This window comes from Maylandia zebra, linkage group LG6 (assembly GCF_041146795.1).
Source record: "Maylandia zebra isolate NMK-2024a linkage group LG6, Mzebra_GT3a, whole genome shotgun sequence".
Taxonomy (NCBI): Eukaryota; Metazoa; Chordata; class Actinopteri; order Cichliformes; family Cichlidae; genus Maylandia; species Maylandia zebra.
This window is the reverse complement of record NC_135172.1, coordinates 26,165,478-26,181,068: the sequence shown is the minus strand read 5'-3', so window position 1 is coordinate 26,181,068 and position 15,591 is coordinate 26,165,478. Positions and strand designations below refer to the sequence as shown.

Below are 15,591 nucleotides of genomic sequence, written 5' to 3'. Positions count from 1 at the left end.
TTAGCAGCGATGCAGGTGGATGCTTCTCTGGTGTCCTGGATTGTTGATTACCTGACAGGAAGACCACAATATGTACGTCTCCCACAGTGTGTGTCTGACAAGGTGATTAGCAACACAGGGGCACCACAGGGGACTGTCCTCTCCCCCTTCCTCTTCACCCTCTACACCACAGACTTCAGCCACTGCACAGAGACCTGCCATCTTCAGAAGTTTTCTGATGACTCTGCGGTGGTTGGATGCATCAGCAGGGATGATGAGACAGAGTACCGGGCTGTGGTCGACTCCTTTGTCACGTGGTGTGAGCAGAATCATCTGCAGCTCAACGTGGCAAAGACCAAGGAACTGATCGTGGACTTCAGGAAGACCAGGAAACACTTGACCCCTGTTTCAATCCAGGGGGTCAGTGTTGACATTGTGGAGGACTATAAATACCTTGGAGTACACATTGACAATAAACTGGACTGGGCTAAAAACACCACAGCACTTTACAGGAAGGGCCAGAGTCGTCTCTATTTTTTGAGGCGACTGAGGTCCTTCAACATCTGCCAGAAAATGCTGAGGATTTTCTATGAGTCTGTGGTGGCCAGTGCGATCCTCTATGCTGTTGCATGCTGGGGGAGCAGGCTGAGGGTCGCAGATGCCAACAGACTTAATAAACTGATCCGTAAGGCCAGCAATGTTGTGGGGATGGAGCTGGACTCCCTCAAGGTGGTGTCGGAGAGGCGGATGCTGTCCAAGATAAAGACAATGTTGGATAACACCTCCCACCCACTCCATGACATGTTGGTCAGTCACAGGAGCACGTTCAGTGAGAGACTGAGATTACCAAAAAGCACCACTGAACGACACAGGAAATCATTCCTGCCTGTGGCCATCTCCCTGTACAACGCATCCACTTAACACACTGTTTGCTGCTACAGCTACACATGTTTCTTTTCCAAATATTTATTTATAAGTGACTTATGTATGTATGTATGTATATATATGTATATATTGTACTATTCTTAGTTAGCGTATTGTCTGTCTTGTCTTAATGTTGGTTTAAAATGGAGCACTGTAACAAAAAATAATTTCCCCCAGGGATCAATAAAGTATTCTGATTCTGATTCTGATTCTGATATGATTTGCATAACCTTGTTAATAGTAAGTAGTTATTTAGCTGAACTGTAGAGGCAAAAGGGGCAGATGAGTGTATAGTAAGCCAATTTATTATTATTATTATTAGTAGTAGTAGTAATAGTAGTAGTAGTAGTAGTAGTAGTAGCGTTGTTTTATTGTTACCTGGATTATTTAGGGGAATGGACGTTTGCATTCCAGGCCTGTGGGTGGCACTGGTGCTCTTAAACAGGGCGCTGTTGCTGCGGACGGCTCGACGCTGACTGGCAGAAGAAGACTTCAACGGAGAAAAAGAGGGATAAAATGACAGGGCGCGCAAAAAGAAAACACAAAGCCGTTCAGGTAAATACGCTTTGTTTTGACCTGCTGTGTTTGGTGCAGGAATATGCGTTTAAAACAGCAGCCTTACCAAACGAGACGCCGTGCTCTGTGTGCAGCAGAGCAGCTGCCGTTAAAGTCGGTGTGAAGAAGTGTTTAGCAGCCTGACCGAGCAGCAGTGGACAACATGGCAGCAGCTCTGCAGGCTGGTCCCACAAAGCAGCTTGTTCAGCGATGCTAACAGCACATACCTGAATGGGGTCTTGGGCTTTGATTAAATGGAAAGCACTGCACCATAACTGGACCTTTATGCTAGCTAGGAAATATCCGTGCGTCGTTCCCATTCACTGATTGTGTAGTGTGGCATCAGCAAGCGCACTGTGGGTGTCTTCATTGATTGGTGCCTTTATCCATTAAACACCAATAAATGGCCCCATAAAATCGTTTTGCTAAGGTTGCGAGCAACTATTGGAAAAGATTTCGATCCCTACTCGTATTGTACACGCCACTGCAGGGTACAGAGTCCAAGGCAGTGGACACAGCTGTACTTATTGTACACTAGTGCTGATGCGAGGTCGATGCATTATTTCTCACGCAGTAAATATTGACCTACTTCTGTGGAGACCATGATGCTCAATGATTATTATAGAAGTGTTTTGAATAACCTTTATCGATATTTTTTTTTTTTTTTGGAGGGGGGCTTCTTTTTATAATAATATAGTGGTTGGTTCAATGTATCCACGATATGTTTTACTGTCAACCTGCTGAATCAAAATGAGATATTTGGAGCTTGATATAATACATAAATAGGCAACTTACTATGCAGTATTGCTGAGGAGTTCCCCTGCTTTTCATGTCTTTAGGAAAAAGGCACAAATAATGGAGAGGTGAAGAAAGCTCGAAGTGAAGAATCCAATGATGTGCTGCCATCGGGAGTGAAATCGGAGCAACGTGATGAGCTGATGCAGTTATACAGTTTTCAAATGCCAGAAGATCTGTACCACTTCTGGGAATTCTGCAGCGAGCTTTGCACTGACAACCCCTGTGGTATGATGATGTGGTACTAGACTTCATAGGGTGGAACCGCTGAATTTAATACTGCTTAGTATTTCAGTCTAATAGAACATTAAAGACGAGGTAATTCAAAGCAAAAAAAAATTCCACGTGACAGTCGGTGGTTAAGGACTTCAAAATGAACAGATCTCCTATTATACTTAAACATGAAATTCAGAACCTGTTTTTTAGCTATTAGATGCTCAATCGTTGTAATGAACTTAGGAGCTGTAATACAGGTGTGAAACAGATGACACAGTAGAAGACAGAAGCATCACGTCTGTAATACTGTAGTACTGTACGGTGCTTTAAAGGCCAGTGTAACAGCTAGCTAAAAGCAGATGTTCTTGAAGGTGCTGCGGTGAGTGGTAGTGTACACACTGCAGTAGAGTACAGCAGCTGACAGTCAATGATCATTTCATCTATAAAATGTCAAATATACTGAACACCTGAACAATTTTATCTTTGATTTTTTTTTTTTTTTGTTATTTTTGAATCCAGCCCTAAAACAGTGGATGATTTGTTTCCACTGAGTGTTGTTTTGTTCTCAGATTTAAGTTTATTTCATTTATCAAGGTTTTTTTGAGCAGTGCAGATGATTCATTTTATCATTAAGTGAAAAATCTCCATCTCAGATACTTATGTGGTGTATAAGATATGTGCTACAAAACAGTGTGTCTATTTAGTAAAATATTTCATCAATAATTTGCACTTAAGTAATGCTTCTGTGTCAGCTCGTTTCTGTATCAATATATTGTCACTCTCTGTAGGTGCTCTGAAAGACTCGCTGGGATTGCAGCTAGTTGGACCATTTGATATTTTGGCAGGAGCTCACAAAAACTCCAAGAATTCCCAGCCGAACTTCCACCTTCACTGGCGATATTTTTATGACCCACCAGAGTTTCAGACCATACTCGCAGGGTGTGAGAACAGCCAGCATCACATTGGTTACTACAGGTATAGAACATAAGATCTGAAGTGTGTGACTATCGGCTTTTATTAGAATCTTGTAGCTTCCACCAAAGGCTGCTTCCAACATTTGCTCTACCGAGAAGATAGAGAGCATCGTGTGTAATAATATGAAAATAGTGATAACAATATGTACATGAGCACAAGTGGTTCTGATTTTGTTGTTGCTTTGTTTTACTGAATTTCATTGTTCCGCCAGAGATACTCCAGACTCCCTCCCTTCGTTTGTTGGGGAAAATGAAGCCAAGAAGGGCTGTACTATAACACAGATGGGGGACAACGTGTTTGCTGCAGTCCAGTGAGTGTTAACCACCACAAACTCACCTTATATCACTTTATATAATCCAACTTCCAGCTTAAGAAACAAATTCTTGGCACAAGAACAAAAAAAGTCCTTGTGCATTAGTGACCACTGATGGTGGTGATTTTATTTCCCACATCACATTTCACAATAAACTGTTTTGTTTTTTTAAATGTAGTGTTTAGGTATGTACTGTTTAACAGGTTCTAAAAGTGATCTGAAGGGGGACAAATGCTGAAAAAGCAACAAGGTCACAGCCTCCAAAGCAGGAGAAATGAAAACTGTTTTTTTATGTTCAGGAAAATCAGGAAGAGCTTAGTATCAGCTGTACTGGAAGGTAGATCTGGGCAATATGGATTAAAAAAAAAAAAAACAATCACAAATTTTTTTTTTCTTTACTGAACAATTTCAGTTTCTGGTGAACTGATGGCAGGGATACAGATTTAACGCTAAGCAAGAAGACTCTTTGTAGGAAAACCTGTTGCGTGGACTTTCCACTATTCCATCATGCTTGTTTGAATGGTATTATTTAGGGCTGCACGATTTTGCATAAAATGAGAATCACGATTATTTTGGCTTAGAATTGAGATCACGATTATCTCACGATTTTCTTTTCCAGTATAAATATTTATTGCACTTATTAACTGCACATCAACTTCGCAACAGTTGAGACTGAACATAAAAACAATAAATAAACATAAAAACAACAAATGTCTCACATTTTGTTGTTGCTGCAAAATGTTGTACTGCTTGAAATTCCGTCTCCACCGTTGCTCGACACTGCGTGTATAGAGCAGTGTTGCCAACTTAAGCTGGGCAGACACTGCGATTTTTTTCAGTCGCGCGATTCAGCTCCTGCTCAAACTGTACGGTTGACTCGCAGGGGTTAGAAGTTCATAGGTCACGATGCAGGGTCTCACACTATACGGCCCGATGCTCTGATGCGACCCGAGTGCTCACACTGTGCGTCCATAAAATGAAGGTTATAAGAGAAATTCTGTTGCTCGCTCTCCCTCTCTGTCTTTCACTCACACAGACACGCACACCACCACCATCAACTTTGCTAAATTGCTAATGAAAAACATTGACCAGGCAGCTGTGATTGAGCAGCAGTGTAGATCCAACTATTTTCACGGTTGTTGTGGTCGTGATAATTTTGTGAGGCCACATCGAAAAGGCTCGGATGAGCTTGCCATAGTTCTACAAGTTGTGCCTCCATCGCTTGTGTCCAGATCACACGCTGCACTGCCGTGCTGCGCCGTCTTTTTCGCTGACATTTGTGTTTGCGCGTGCGCAGTGTGAGAAACTGCGGTGACACCCTCACGACGGTCGCGAGGATTTCAAACAGGTTTGAAATCCTCTCGACCAAGCGATTGATGATCGGGAGCTGGTCGTGAGGTGTCAATCGCTTCTCGTTACCCCACGTATACTACACGATGCACGACGCACGATGAAGGCCAAAATCGGGCCGATCGCCAAAACGGTCGCACGACTCAAAAATCTGCTCAAAATGGGCCAAAAATCGCACAGTGTAAGCCCAGCATTAGCGACTTTGTCGCTATATTTAGCGAGTTTTCAGACCCCCTTGGCGACTTTTTTTCTAAAAAGCGACTAGCGACAAATCTGGCGACTTTTTCTGGTGTTATTGGAGACCTATTTATGACGACTTTTTGAAGTGAAAGCGCGTATCGCTTTTACTCTCAACAAGCAGCGGGTGCTGCCGTGGGCATCTCACCCGTTCCAAAGCGCTCACGGGCGGAGAATAGTCCCCCCCAGCTTCTATCAGGGCAGAAGATGTTCACACCTGTGCGTCCGAACTGCAAATGAATAGCGCATGAGCGAAGCCGCTGCTCTCGCACTGACTGTAACGCAGTCAGTTCTTCTTTTACTGTTGTGCTTTTTTGTGGATCACGAGGTTTAAAACTACTTATACACACACACACACACACACACACACACACACACACACACACACACAGTAACTCCACCAGAGTGCCTATTTCGGGTCACTTTTGCCGGTACAAGCCCGGATAAAGGAACAGGGTTGGAATTGTGACATTAAAAAAAAACAATAATTGCTAAAATAAATTTAATTTGTAGTTATAAATAAATTCTAAATGCATTTAGAACGTTCTTTACTCACTTTATGTCTCTTCCATGATGTTATTTCTCTCTCCAACAACGTAGGTTACAGTTATATTAGCATGACCAATTATGCAAATTAGGCGATGACGTCATTTAACGACTTCTAGCGACTTTTAGGACAGCCAATAGCGACTTTCCTTACTGAGGAGTTGGCAACACTGGTATAGAGCAGGTAGTGCAACAATAGAAAAATAGTTGCAGGACGGCACTGTGTAGCGTTTGTCTAGGGTGTTGATCATTTTCCTAAATCCCTCGTTTTGCACAGTGTTGATGGGAGCCATATCTTTGGTCAGGTGATAAGTGATAGCCTCCGTAATTTCTTTGTGCCTGCGGGAGTTCGACGTGAAGCGCTGTATAAGGTTCCCGTTATTGATGTTTGGGTGGTTGACCGGGACGGATTTTCTCCTGTCACTTTCTCATGTGCTCTCCGTTGTTTTTTCCCTGCTAATTTTAGCAGCCAGCTTCTGTATCACGTGGTATAAGGCTCCGCCCTTGTCATTTGTTGAGCAGGAAGAGTGAGCGCTTGTTTTCATGCAGATTACGTCCCGGATCAAAATGCGGTACAATCGTCGTCTTTATTTACTGCTCACAAGGACATCTTAGTTGCCTGACATGTTTTTCACAAGTCCTTGCAAGTAATGTTTACATTATTTTTTTCGTCTTCTGAGGGAATGGGCAACATGTTGACTATGATTGACTGCTGTGGCGTTATGCCAACCCTACAATACTGTCTGATAGGCTATCCGGTTGTTCAGTCTGACGTCAGTGAGTGATTAAGATGGCGCCGGTGAGGTCGGCTGCCGTCACGACTGCTCCGACCACTTTTTCTTTGTCTTTGTTTTTTAAGTTAGTTTTCAGCGTTTCTAAATCGGCAAAATCATCACCATTGGGTACATTAGGTATGACAGTGACACTCTTGTTTCTATTGGTATACAATGTACTCACAATTCGAAGTTTTTAACTCCGGATCCGAGCTGGCCGAGTGAGATCTCGAGGGAGAACAAAGGGAAGCGGCGGCGGCCTAGAGGGAAGCGAGCCGGCGTCAGGAACAGGCTGAGAGCTCGTGCACACCGCACACCTCTGCCTAGCATCCTGCTCGCCAACGTCCAGTCACTGGAGAACAAGCTTGACGACCTCAGGGCCAGGATAAAGTTCCAGAGAGACATTCGGGACTGCAATCTCCTCTGCTTCACCGAGACATGGCTGAACCCAGCGGTGCCGGACCACGCCATCCAGCCGGCCGAGTTCTTCTCGGTTCACCGCATGGACAGGACACGGGACTCGGGGAAGTCAAGGGGAGGCGGCGTGTGTTTAATGGTGAACAACAACTGGTGCAACAGTGCGAACGTTGTTCCTCTCACACGCTCCTGCACACCAAATCTGGAACTACTGTCCATCATGTGTCGTCCTTTTTATCTACCTCGGGAATTTACATCGGTCATTGTAAGTGCCGTTTATATTCCACCACAAGCGGACACGGTCACCGCCTTATGCGAGCTGCATGAGGCACTCACACAGCACCAGACACAACACCGGGATGCTGCGCTTATTGTGACGGGGGATTTTAATAGCGCCAACCTCAAACGCGCAGCGCCGAACTTTTATCAACACATCACCTGCCCCACCAGGGGTGAAAGGACACTGGACCACTGCTACACTACGGTCAAGGACGGCTACAAGGCACAATCCCGCCCCCCGTTTGGCAAATCTGATCACGCCGCCATCTTCCTCATGCCAAAATACAAACAAAGGCTGAAACAGGAAGTTCCGGTTTAGAGGAAGGTCGCGCGCTGGACAGATCAATCGGTGGCCGCGTTACAGGACGCACTCGATGACGCAGACTGGGGCATGTTCAGAAACAGCTCCGACGATGACGTCAACGTGTTTACGGAAGCGGTTGTGGGATTCATCGGGAAACTAGCGGATGATACCGTGGAGACAAAGACTATCACAACGTTTCCCAACCAGAAGCCGTGGGTGGATAAAACCATCCGCGACGCTCTGAGATCCCGCACCGCTGCCTACAACACGGGACTCATGACGGGGGACATGGACCCGTACAAAGCCGCGTCATATAACGTGCGGAGGGCGGTGAAAGAGGCGACGCAGCGCTACGGGAGGAAACTAGAGTCACAACTCCAACAGAGTGACTCTAGGAGCCTGTGGCGGGGACTAAGGACAATAACGGACTATAAAGCACCAACAACCGGTATGACGAACGCGGCCGTGACTTTGGCAGACGAGCTGAACACTTTCTATGCTCGCTTCGAGGCTGCAGCTAAGGTCTCCAACAATGCTAGTGTTAGCGGCGCTAACGGCTGCAGACAGGAAGATACTGCCAGCACCGGAAACGTGCTCGTCATCTCCGAGCATGAAGTAAGGAGAGCCTTCAAGAGAGTGAACACCAGGAAAGCAGCAGGACCAGACGGCATCCCAGGTCGTATCCTAAGAGACTGCGCATACCAGCTAGCTCCTGTGTTCACTGAGATATTCAACATCTCTTTATCTCAGTCGGTGATCCCCACATGCTTCAAAGAGTCCATCATTGTTCCTGTCCCGAAGAAACCCCACCCTGCTTCTCTCAATGACTATCGCCCTGTAGCCGTCACCTCAGTAGTGATGAAGTGTTTTGAACGCCTGGTCAGAGACTTCATCATTTCTTCACTACCAGTCACACTGGACCCATTACAGTTTGCTTACCGTCCAAATCGTTCCACAGACGATGCCATCTCTCATCTCCTCCACACATCACTCACTCACTTGGACACTAGAAGGGGGAATTATGTTAAAATGCTCTTCATAGACTACAGCTCTGCATTTAATACCATAATTCCCTCCACACTCACCACCAAGCTGGAGCATCTGGGACTCAGCTCATCTGTGTCAGTGGATCTCCAACTTCCTAACTGGCAGACCACAGGCAGTAAGGATGGGCGGACATGTCTCAGCCTCCACCACTCTCAGCACTGGAGCCCCCCAGGGGTGTGTTCTGAGCCCCCTGCTGTACTCTTTGTACACATATGACTGTGTGGCCACTACCAGCTCCACCACCATCATCAAGTTTGCTGACGACACCGTCGTGGTGGGCCTGATCTCTGATAACAACGAGACGGCCTACGTGAAGGAGATTAGGAATCTGGAGAACTGGTGCCAGAGGAACAACCTCCTTCTAAACGTCAGTAAGACAAAGGAGCTGATAGTGGACTTCAGCACTAAGCAGGAGAGGAACTACCAGACCCCCGTCATCAACGAGTGCCCAGTGGAGAGAGTGGACAGCTTCAAATACCTCGGAGTTCACATCACGCAGGACCTGTCATGGTCCTGTCACATCAACACCGTGGTGAAAAAGGCCCGACAGCGTCTCTACCACCTCAGACGCTTGAGAGACTTCCAACTGCCCTCCAAGGTGCTCAGGAACTTTTACTCGTGCACCATAGAGAGCATCCTGGCGGGAAACATCTTAACCTGGTTCGGGAACAGCACCATGCAGGACAGACGAGCTCTACAGAGGGTTGTGCGGTCAGCTGAGCGCACCATCCGCTCCGAGCTCCCTGACCTGCACTCAATCTACAGCAGGCGGTGCCGGACCAAGGCCAGGAAGATCGTGAAGGACCTCAGCCATCCCAACAACGGACTGTTCTCTCTGTTGAGGTCAGGAAAGCGATTCCGCTCCCTGAAGACCAACACAGAGAGACTGAGGAGGAGCTTCTTCCCGCAGGCGATACGGTCTCTCAATCACACCACCACACAGTACTGACCCACACATATGGTTCTTACACACACACTGGACTTTCTGGACATTGTTTTTGCACAACACTGGTCACTATATTCTTCATTTCCAGTTAATACTTGTACAGCTGCTGTTATTGTGTATATATTTATTTATATTTAGATTTCTTCATACATTCTTATATAGTTCTATATTGTGTATTGTGTATTTTGTTGTACAGTTATTTTATTTTCAACTTTAATTTATATATTTTATCTTATTCTTCCCAGTTAAATTTACCCTTCATTCTAATTTGTGTTGTACAGTTATTTCATTTTTAACCTTAATTTATATTTTATTCCTTCCTAGTTAAATTTACCCTTTTTAATTTTTCATATTTATTTCCTATCTTATTCATAGCCTTTCCTTTTTTTGTTTTCTTTAGGTCACGAGCAGTTGTCCAAGCATTTCACTACATATCGTACTGTGTATGACTGTGTACATGACAAATGAAATTTGAATTTGAATTTGAATTTGATTTGACTATGATTGACTGCTGTGGCGTTATGCCAACCCTACAATACTGTCTGATAGGCTATCCGGTTGTTCAGTCTGACGTCACTAGCCGTGTCTGGGTCTAAACTCCGCTGCAGGTCCATATATCAAACGATCACTATGGCATTACTGAGAGTTGAAAAACTGTCTAAAGTCTTTCATCTTTAATAAAATGATCAGCGTTCTGCTCTACCAGGTGTAACTATTGAGTTTAACATCCAGGCATCCATGAAAACGGAATTTATGACATTTAAAGGAGTTAGAAGTTAGCAGGGAGTTAGCTCGCTAGCTTCTATCTAAATACAATATAGCATGTCCTGACTGCGGGGTTTTGGAAACAAATTAAAACGTACAGCTCTGTTATCACTTCCAGCATAAATGAAGACAGAAAACTAAACAGCAGTAACGTTTGTAGGGTTACTGAAGTTGGGCTAGCTGGTATATAATGATGTGCTGTGTGACCGCTAGCGACACAGCTACGTTAGCATAATATAAACAAGCTATTATTTATTTATTATTATTAAACAAGCTACTTGTATTGTCTGTCTGATCAAATTGTAAAGCCTACATTTATTATCATGGTCTTAAAAAAAAATTTTCTCGAAATAATATTGTAATCGTTTTATCATCCAGCACTATCAGAAAGTTGAAAGAATCATCAGTGCGTTGCATCCTGTTGTGTTTGGGTTTTGTAGCTGTAGATCAGTCAGGGTACTTTTGCTGAACTCTTACATTACTAAAAGTGTATTTATGTGGATGTTGTTATTTTGATGCATATCACCCACCTAAACCTTCAGACCACAAATAAACTTTCATGGGAACAATAGTAGAATAATGCACCACATTTAACTGCAAAAACTGTTCAGGAATGTTTTGAGGAATATGAAAAAAGCTTTAAGGTTTTAAGTTGACTTGCTGAGTTTCTGTGTCTGCCTGATTGAGCATCTGAATGTGTTGGGGAAAAAACTCGAGTGCATGGAGACTTAAAGGAAGTCGTGCTAATCTGTTGATGCTTGATACCACAAAACGCCTTCTGAGGTCTTGTGTTGAGTCCACCCCTCAACAGCTCTGACCCACTGAGGTGTGGTCTCAGCACAAGGGGAAATTGTAGAGTATTAAAGTGGTGGCTTTAATGTTGTGGTTTATTTGTTTGTTGGCCACTTAAAATTCCATCAATAACTTGATGCTTACAGAAATAAACAGTCAAATTGGGTGATCCTTAACTTTTCATAATATGCCCTCTTGTCCTTCCTCCTTTTATTTCATGTGTGAGAGTGGAGGTACATTACTGCATGAAATTTTCTGTCATCACTTCTTTTTGTCTTGTAATTTGCTGTTCTTACTTCCATCAGCCTGTATCTGCTGAGGAAGAGGAAAGAGAGGGGCAGTAAGAAAACTGGGGATGAGGCATTGGAAACCTTGGAGGCAAAGCTGAGAGACAAAGCACAGACTCTGGGCTTTTCTCTGGAGCAGAAGACCAAAGACATGAAGCAGAGAGACAAGAAGGTAAAATGGACACGCCAACAAAAAAAATTACCAAGACCTCTCTTGTAATACCCATTAAATCAGGGATGTCAAACTCATTTTGCATTTAGGGTCGCATATAGCCGACTTTGATCTTAAGTGGACCGGATGAGTGAAACTGCACTTTCTTCTTTAAAGACATTGATGTACACATTTAATCCCCGAGACATCTTAATAAAAGATCAAGTCCAATTTCATTTACAGAAAAAGTTCTGGTAGCTCTGACTGTTCCACATTTACAAGACAGTAATGCTGCTTGAAAAGCATTAAATGTATAGATATGAAAAAAAAAAAGTGTTCTTAAAGTTGATGCTTGAAAACTTTTTACACACTATAGGTCGTAACAAAGACATTCCACGGCGCGGGCATTGTTGTACCTGTAGACAAGAATGATGTTGGATACAGGGAACTTCCAGAAACAGATGGTGAGTTTACAAATTTAAAGTTGTTTTAACACCAGTTTTTTCCATTTGTCTTTTGTTTATTCATTGGTGAGGTAAACAAATTTTGATAAAGGAATTTAGCTTCTGTGAAATAAGCTGGTTATATAGATTGCAGAGATGTCTTGATGCATTCTCAATCATCCAGGTAAGTAAATCTCCAAAAGTTGATTCTGTTCATGTGGATGTAGCGTTTTCAGTGGAAGAAACGTTTCGTCACTCATCCAAGTGACTTCTTCAGTCTCAACTGACTGCAAGTTTCCCCAATCTTATACTGTAACTAGAACATTTGCATAATCACTGAAACCAGCCCACTGAAGGAAAAATGGACTGGGAGGTCAGTTCCTTCATCTTGATTATGCAAATTCTCATGACCATTGATCAACAACCACTGATCAAAGATCACTGATCAATGGCCATGAGTACCATTCACACAGAGTTGGGGAATGGCTGCAATCACAGCATTGTAAGATGGCGAAAGATGTACCCTTAAGCACCCTCCTCTATTCAGAGATGGTCTTTCCCTTTTCATGTAAATGGCCTCATTGACTCTGCGCTCAAACCAGCGTTCTTCCCTTTCCAGGATGTGTACATCCTCATCATTGAAAGAGTGTCCACCCTGTAGGTGGGAATACTGCAGTCCTGGTCTAATGAGGTGGCTCTTCTGTGTTGTGCCATTCGCTTTGCCAAAGGTTGTTTGGTTTCCCTGATGTATAAATCCTGGCAATCCTCCTGGCACTTAACAGCGTACACTATGTTACTCTGTTTGTGTCGAGCGACCAGATCCTTGGGGTGGACCAATTTTTGGCGCAGCATGTTTTGGGGTTTAAAAGCCACAGAGACACGATGTTTAGAAAAAATGTGTCTCAACTCCTGACACATGGGATCACTACAGGTTTTTGCTTAGTCAGCGGTTGTCCTTCTCTCCTGGATCGGCTGGAACTTTCTTTAGGCGCCTTTCCAGCTTTGACAAAAGTCCAGCTGGGATAACCCCATTTACTCAGGGCCTTCTTGATGTGATGTTCTTCTGCTTCCCTGTCCGCTGTGTCTGTGGGGATGGTGTTGGCGTCCTGATGACAACCAGTTTATGCTCCAGTGGATGATGAGCGTCAAACCTTAAATACTGATCTGTATGCGTAGGTTTCAGCTTTTAGATGTTCCCCATTACTGATGGAAATCTCACAGTCTAAGAAGGCTAACCTGCCACTTTTCATATCCTCCCTGGTAAATTTGATGTGTCGGTCCACCAAGTTAATGTGATTCGTGAGTTGTGGTACGTCCTGAGATTTGATTTTCGTCCAGGTGTCATCCACATACCTGAACCAATGACTTGGTGGTGTTCCAGGGTAGGATAACAAAGCCCTCTTTTCCACTTCTTCCGTGTACAAATTGGCCACGATGGGTGAAATTGGGGAGCCCATGGCACACCCATGTTTCTGCCTGTAGAACTGACCCTTGTATGTGAAATAGGTGGAATGAAGATACAGTTCCAACAGCAAACACACTTGGTTAGTGCTGAGAGTGGTCCTGTTGCTGAGGTTGGGGTCATCCTGTAATCTCTTACGAACTACCTCCAACGCTTCCGTGACTGGGATGCAAGTAAAGAGACAATGCTATTGACCGGAACTCATACGATTATAAGATTGGGGAAACCTGCAGTCAGCTGAGACTGAAGAAGTCACTTGGATGAGTGACAAAACGTTTCTCCCACTGAAAACGCTACCTCCAGATGAACAGAATCAACTTTTGGAGATTGCAGAGATTTTTTTTTTTTTTGTCTCGGCTCCTTAACAAATTTGTTTTTTCCCTTGTGTCCCAGCTGGTCTCAAGAAAATTTGTAAAGCCATTGTTGAAGCACGGACTGATGAAGAACGCGTCAAAGCTTTTGGACCGATCCAGGAAATGATAACATTTGTTCAGTTTGCTAATGACGAGTGCGATTATGGCATGGGTTATGAACTGGGAATAGACCTCTTCTGTTATGGATCTCATGTGAGTATACTAAGTCACTGCTTCTTCAGCAATCATCTTTCTTGGATTTGATGTGATTTCTGAGATGACTTATGAAATAAAAAGAACTTTTCTTTTCGACTTATTTCTTATTTAAAATGGGATAGTTTTAATTCTTTGACATATTTAAAACAAAACACAACAGTGGCTATACTAGAACTATTAGTGGTTTAATGTTGCACATACATTTAAGTTAAATAGAATAAACATAAGTTGGGAACTAATGCTTTGGTCCATACAAAGAACTGAATTTTCAAAACTTTTTAAGGACTGGGTTTTTGGGGATATAAATCATTTCTCTTTGATTTTCTCTCTCTCTCTTACAGTACTTCCACAAGGTTATCAAGCAACTTTTGCCCATGGCTTACAACTTACTGAAAAGGAACTTGTTTGGGGAAATTTTGGAGACCCATCTGTCAAGTCGTATCCATGACAACATAGACCAACTCTCTCCACATTAAAACAAAAAAAATTATTCAGAAGTACATTTCTGTTCTGGCTCTTTATAAGCTTTCCCACCATGTGTTCTTGTCTTCTGTTGTTTGTCATTGCTGATATTTTTGGTGGATTTGTGCTGCTGTCACTAACTGGAAACAGTTTAGTGATGTCTTGTTTGTAAAAGGTAGCTGTTCAATAAAGCTTTTTTTAAATATATATTTCTACTTTTTTTTTTCTTTTTCTTTTTTTTAACCTGTTTGATTTTTGTGTCCAGCCTAATCTGAGCCAAAGTCCACCTCACTTTACAGTTGAATTGTGCAGTCATCATAATTTTTGCCTTGAGTTTAGATCATCAAGGTGGACTGGTGTTGATCAGACTGCAGGCAATCTGATGGAACAATGCGTTTAAGGTGGTGTAATACCATAGAGTGGAAATAGAGGGCAGTGTTGTGTATGGGAGTTCATAAATGAGCAGCACGGTAAGATTCTGGGAACGACTTCCCATCATTCATATATTGAGTCATCATTTTCCATACTGTACATAGGATGTATTTGGTAACTGACATTTCTGTTGATGAATGTTTTGGCATATAGAAAGGGATTGATCCTTTCCTGTCTTTTCATTAGTCTTTCAGGATATGAGGAGAAAAACTGTAACAATAAGAAAGTTTCCAGTTTTAGCATACTGGAAACGCCAGAAAACCCCCTAAAACCAGGCCTGAGCCACCTCATTCATTTCCCATTTCTGATTAGATGCAGTTCATAAAATGGCTGGTATTTGGATATATTTTATTTAAGCCTCTATTATATCAAGAGCCTTTCTACAAACAAACGTTTTACAGCAGAGTAATATGCAACAAGAAGCCCATGTGGTTGCATTGGAATGGTTGCATCCACAGTAACGCAGCCTTTATTAAAAATTTGGATGACTGCACAGACTGCTCTGTTGCTGTTTTGTTTCAAGACATTTCAAAACATTTATTTCACTTGTCAATAATTGGGCAAGCTTACAC

The 15,591-nt window shown here is 43.2% G+C and overlaps 1 protein-coding gene across 1 annotated transcript; it reads left to right on the top strand.

Annotated features, from left to right (window-relative positions):
• Nucleotides 1-1,329: 1,329 nt before the first annotated feature.
• On the top strand, nt 1,330-14,794 carry hpf1 (histone PARylation factor 1). Its single transcript, XM_014409048.3, has 8 exons — nt 1,330-1,458; nt 2,298-2,481; nt 3,258-3,444; nt 3,656-3,754; nt 11,519-11,672; nt 12,028-12,115; nt 13,950-14,122; nt 14,467-14,794. Exons 1-8 carry the CDS (start codon nt 1,420-1,422, stop codon nt 14,599-14,601), a joined length of 1,059 nt encoding a protein of 352 aa, XP_014264534.3. The 5' UTR covers nt 1,330-1,419; the 3' UTR covers nt 14,602-14,794.
• The last annotated feature ends 797 nt before the right edge of the window (nt 14,795-15,591 follow it).

Coding starts and splice junctions, on each gene's coding strand:
- hpf1 (XM_014409048.3), top strand. CDS start 1,420: ATGACAGGGCGCGCAAAAAGAAAACACAAAGCCGTTCAG. Junction 11,673..12,027: donor TGAAGCAGAGAGACAAGAAG/GTAAAATGGACA, acceptor TACACACTATAG/GTCGTAACAAAGACATTCCA. Junction 12,116..13,949: donor GGAACTTCCAGAAACAGATG/GTGAGTTTACAA, acceptor CTTGTGTCCCAG/CTGGTCTCAAGAAAATTTGT.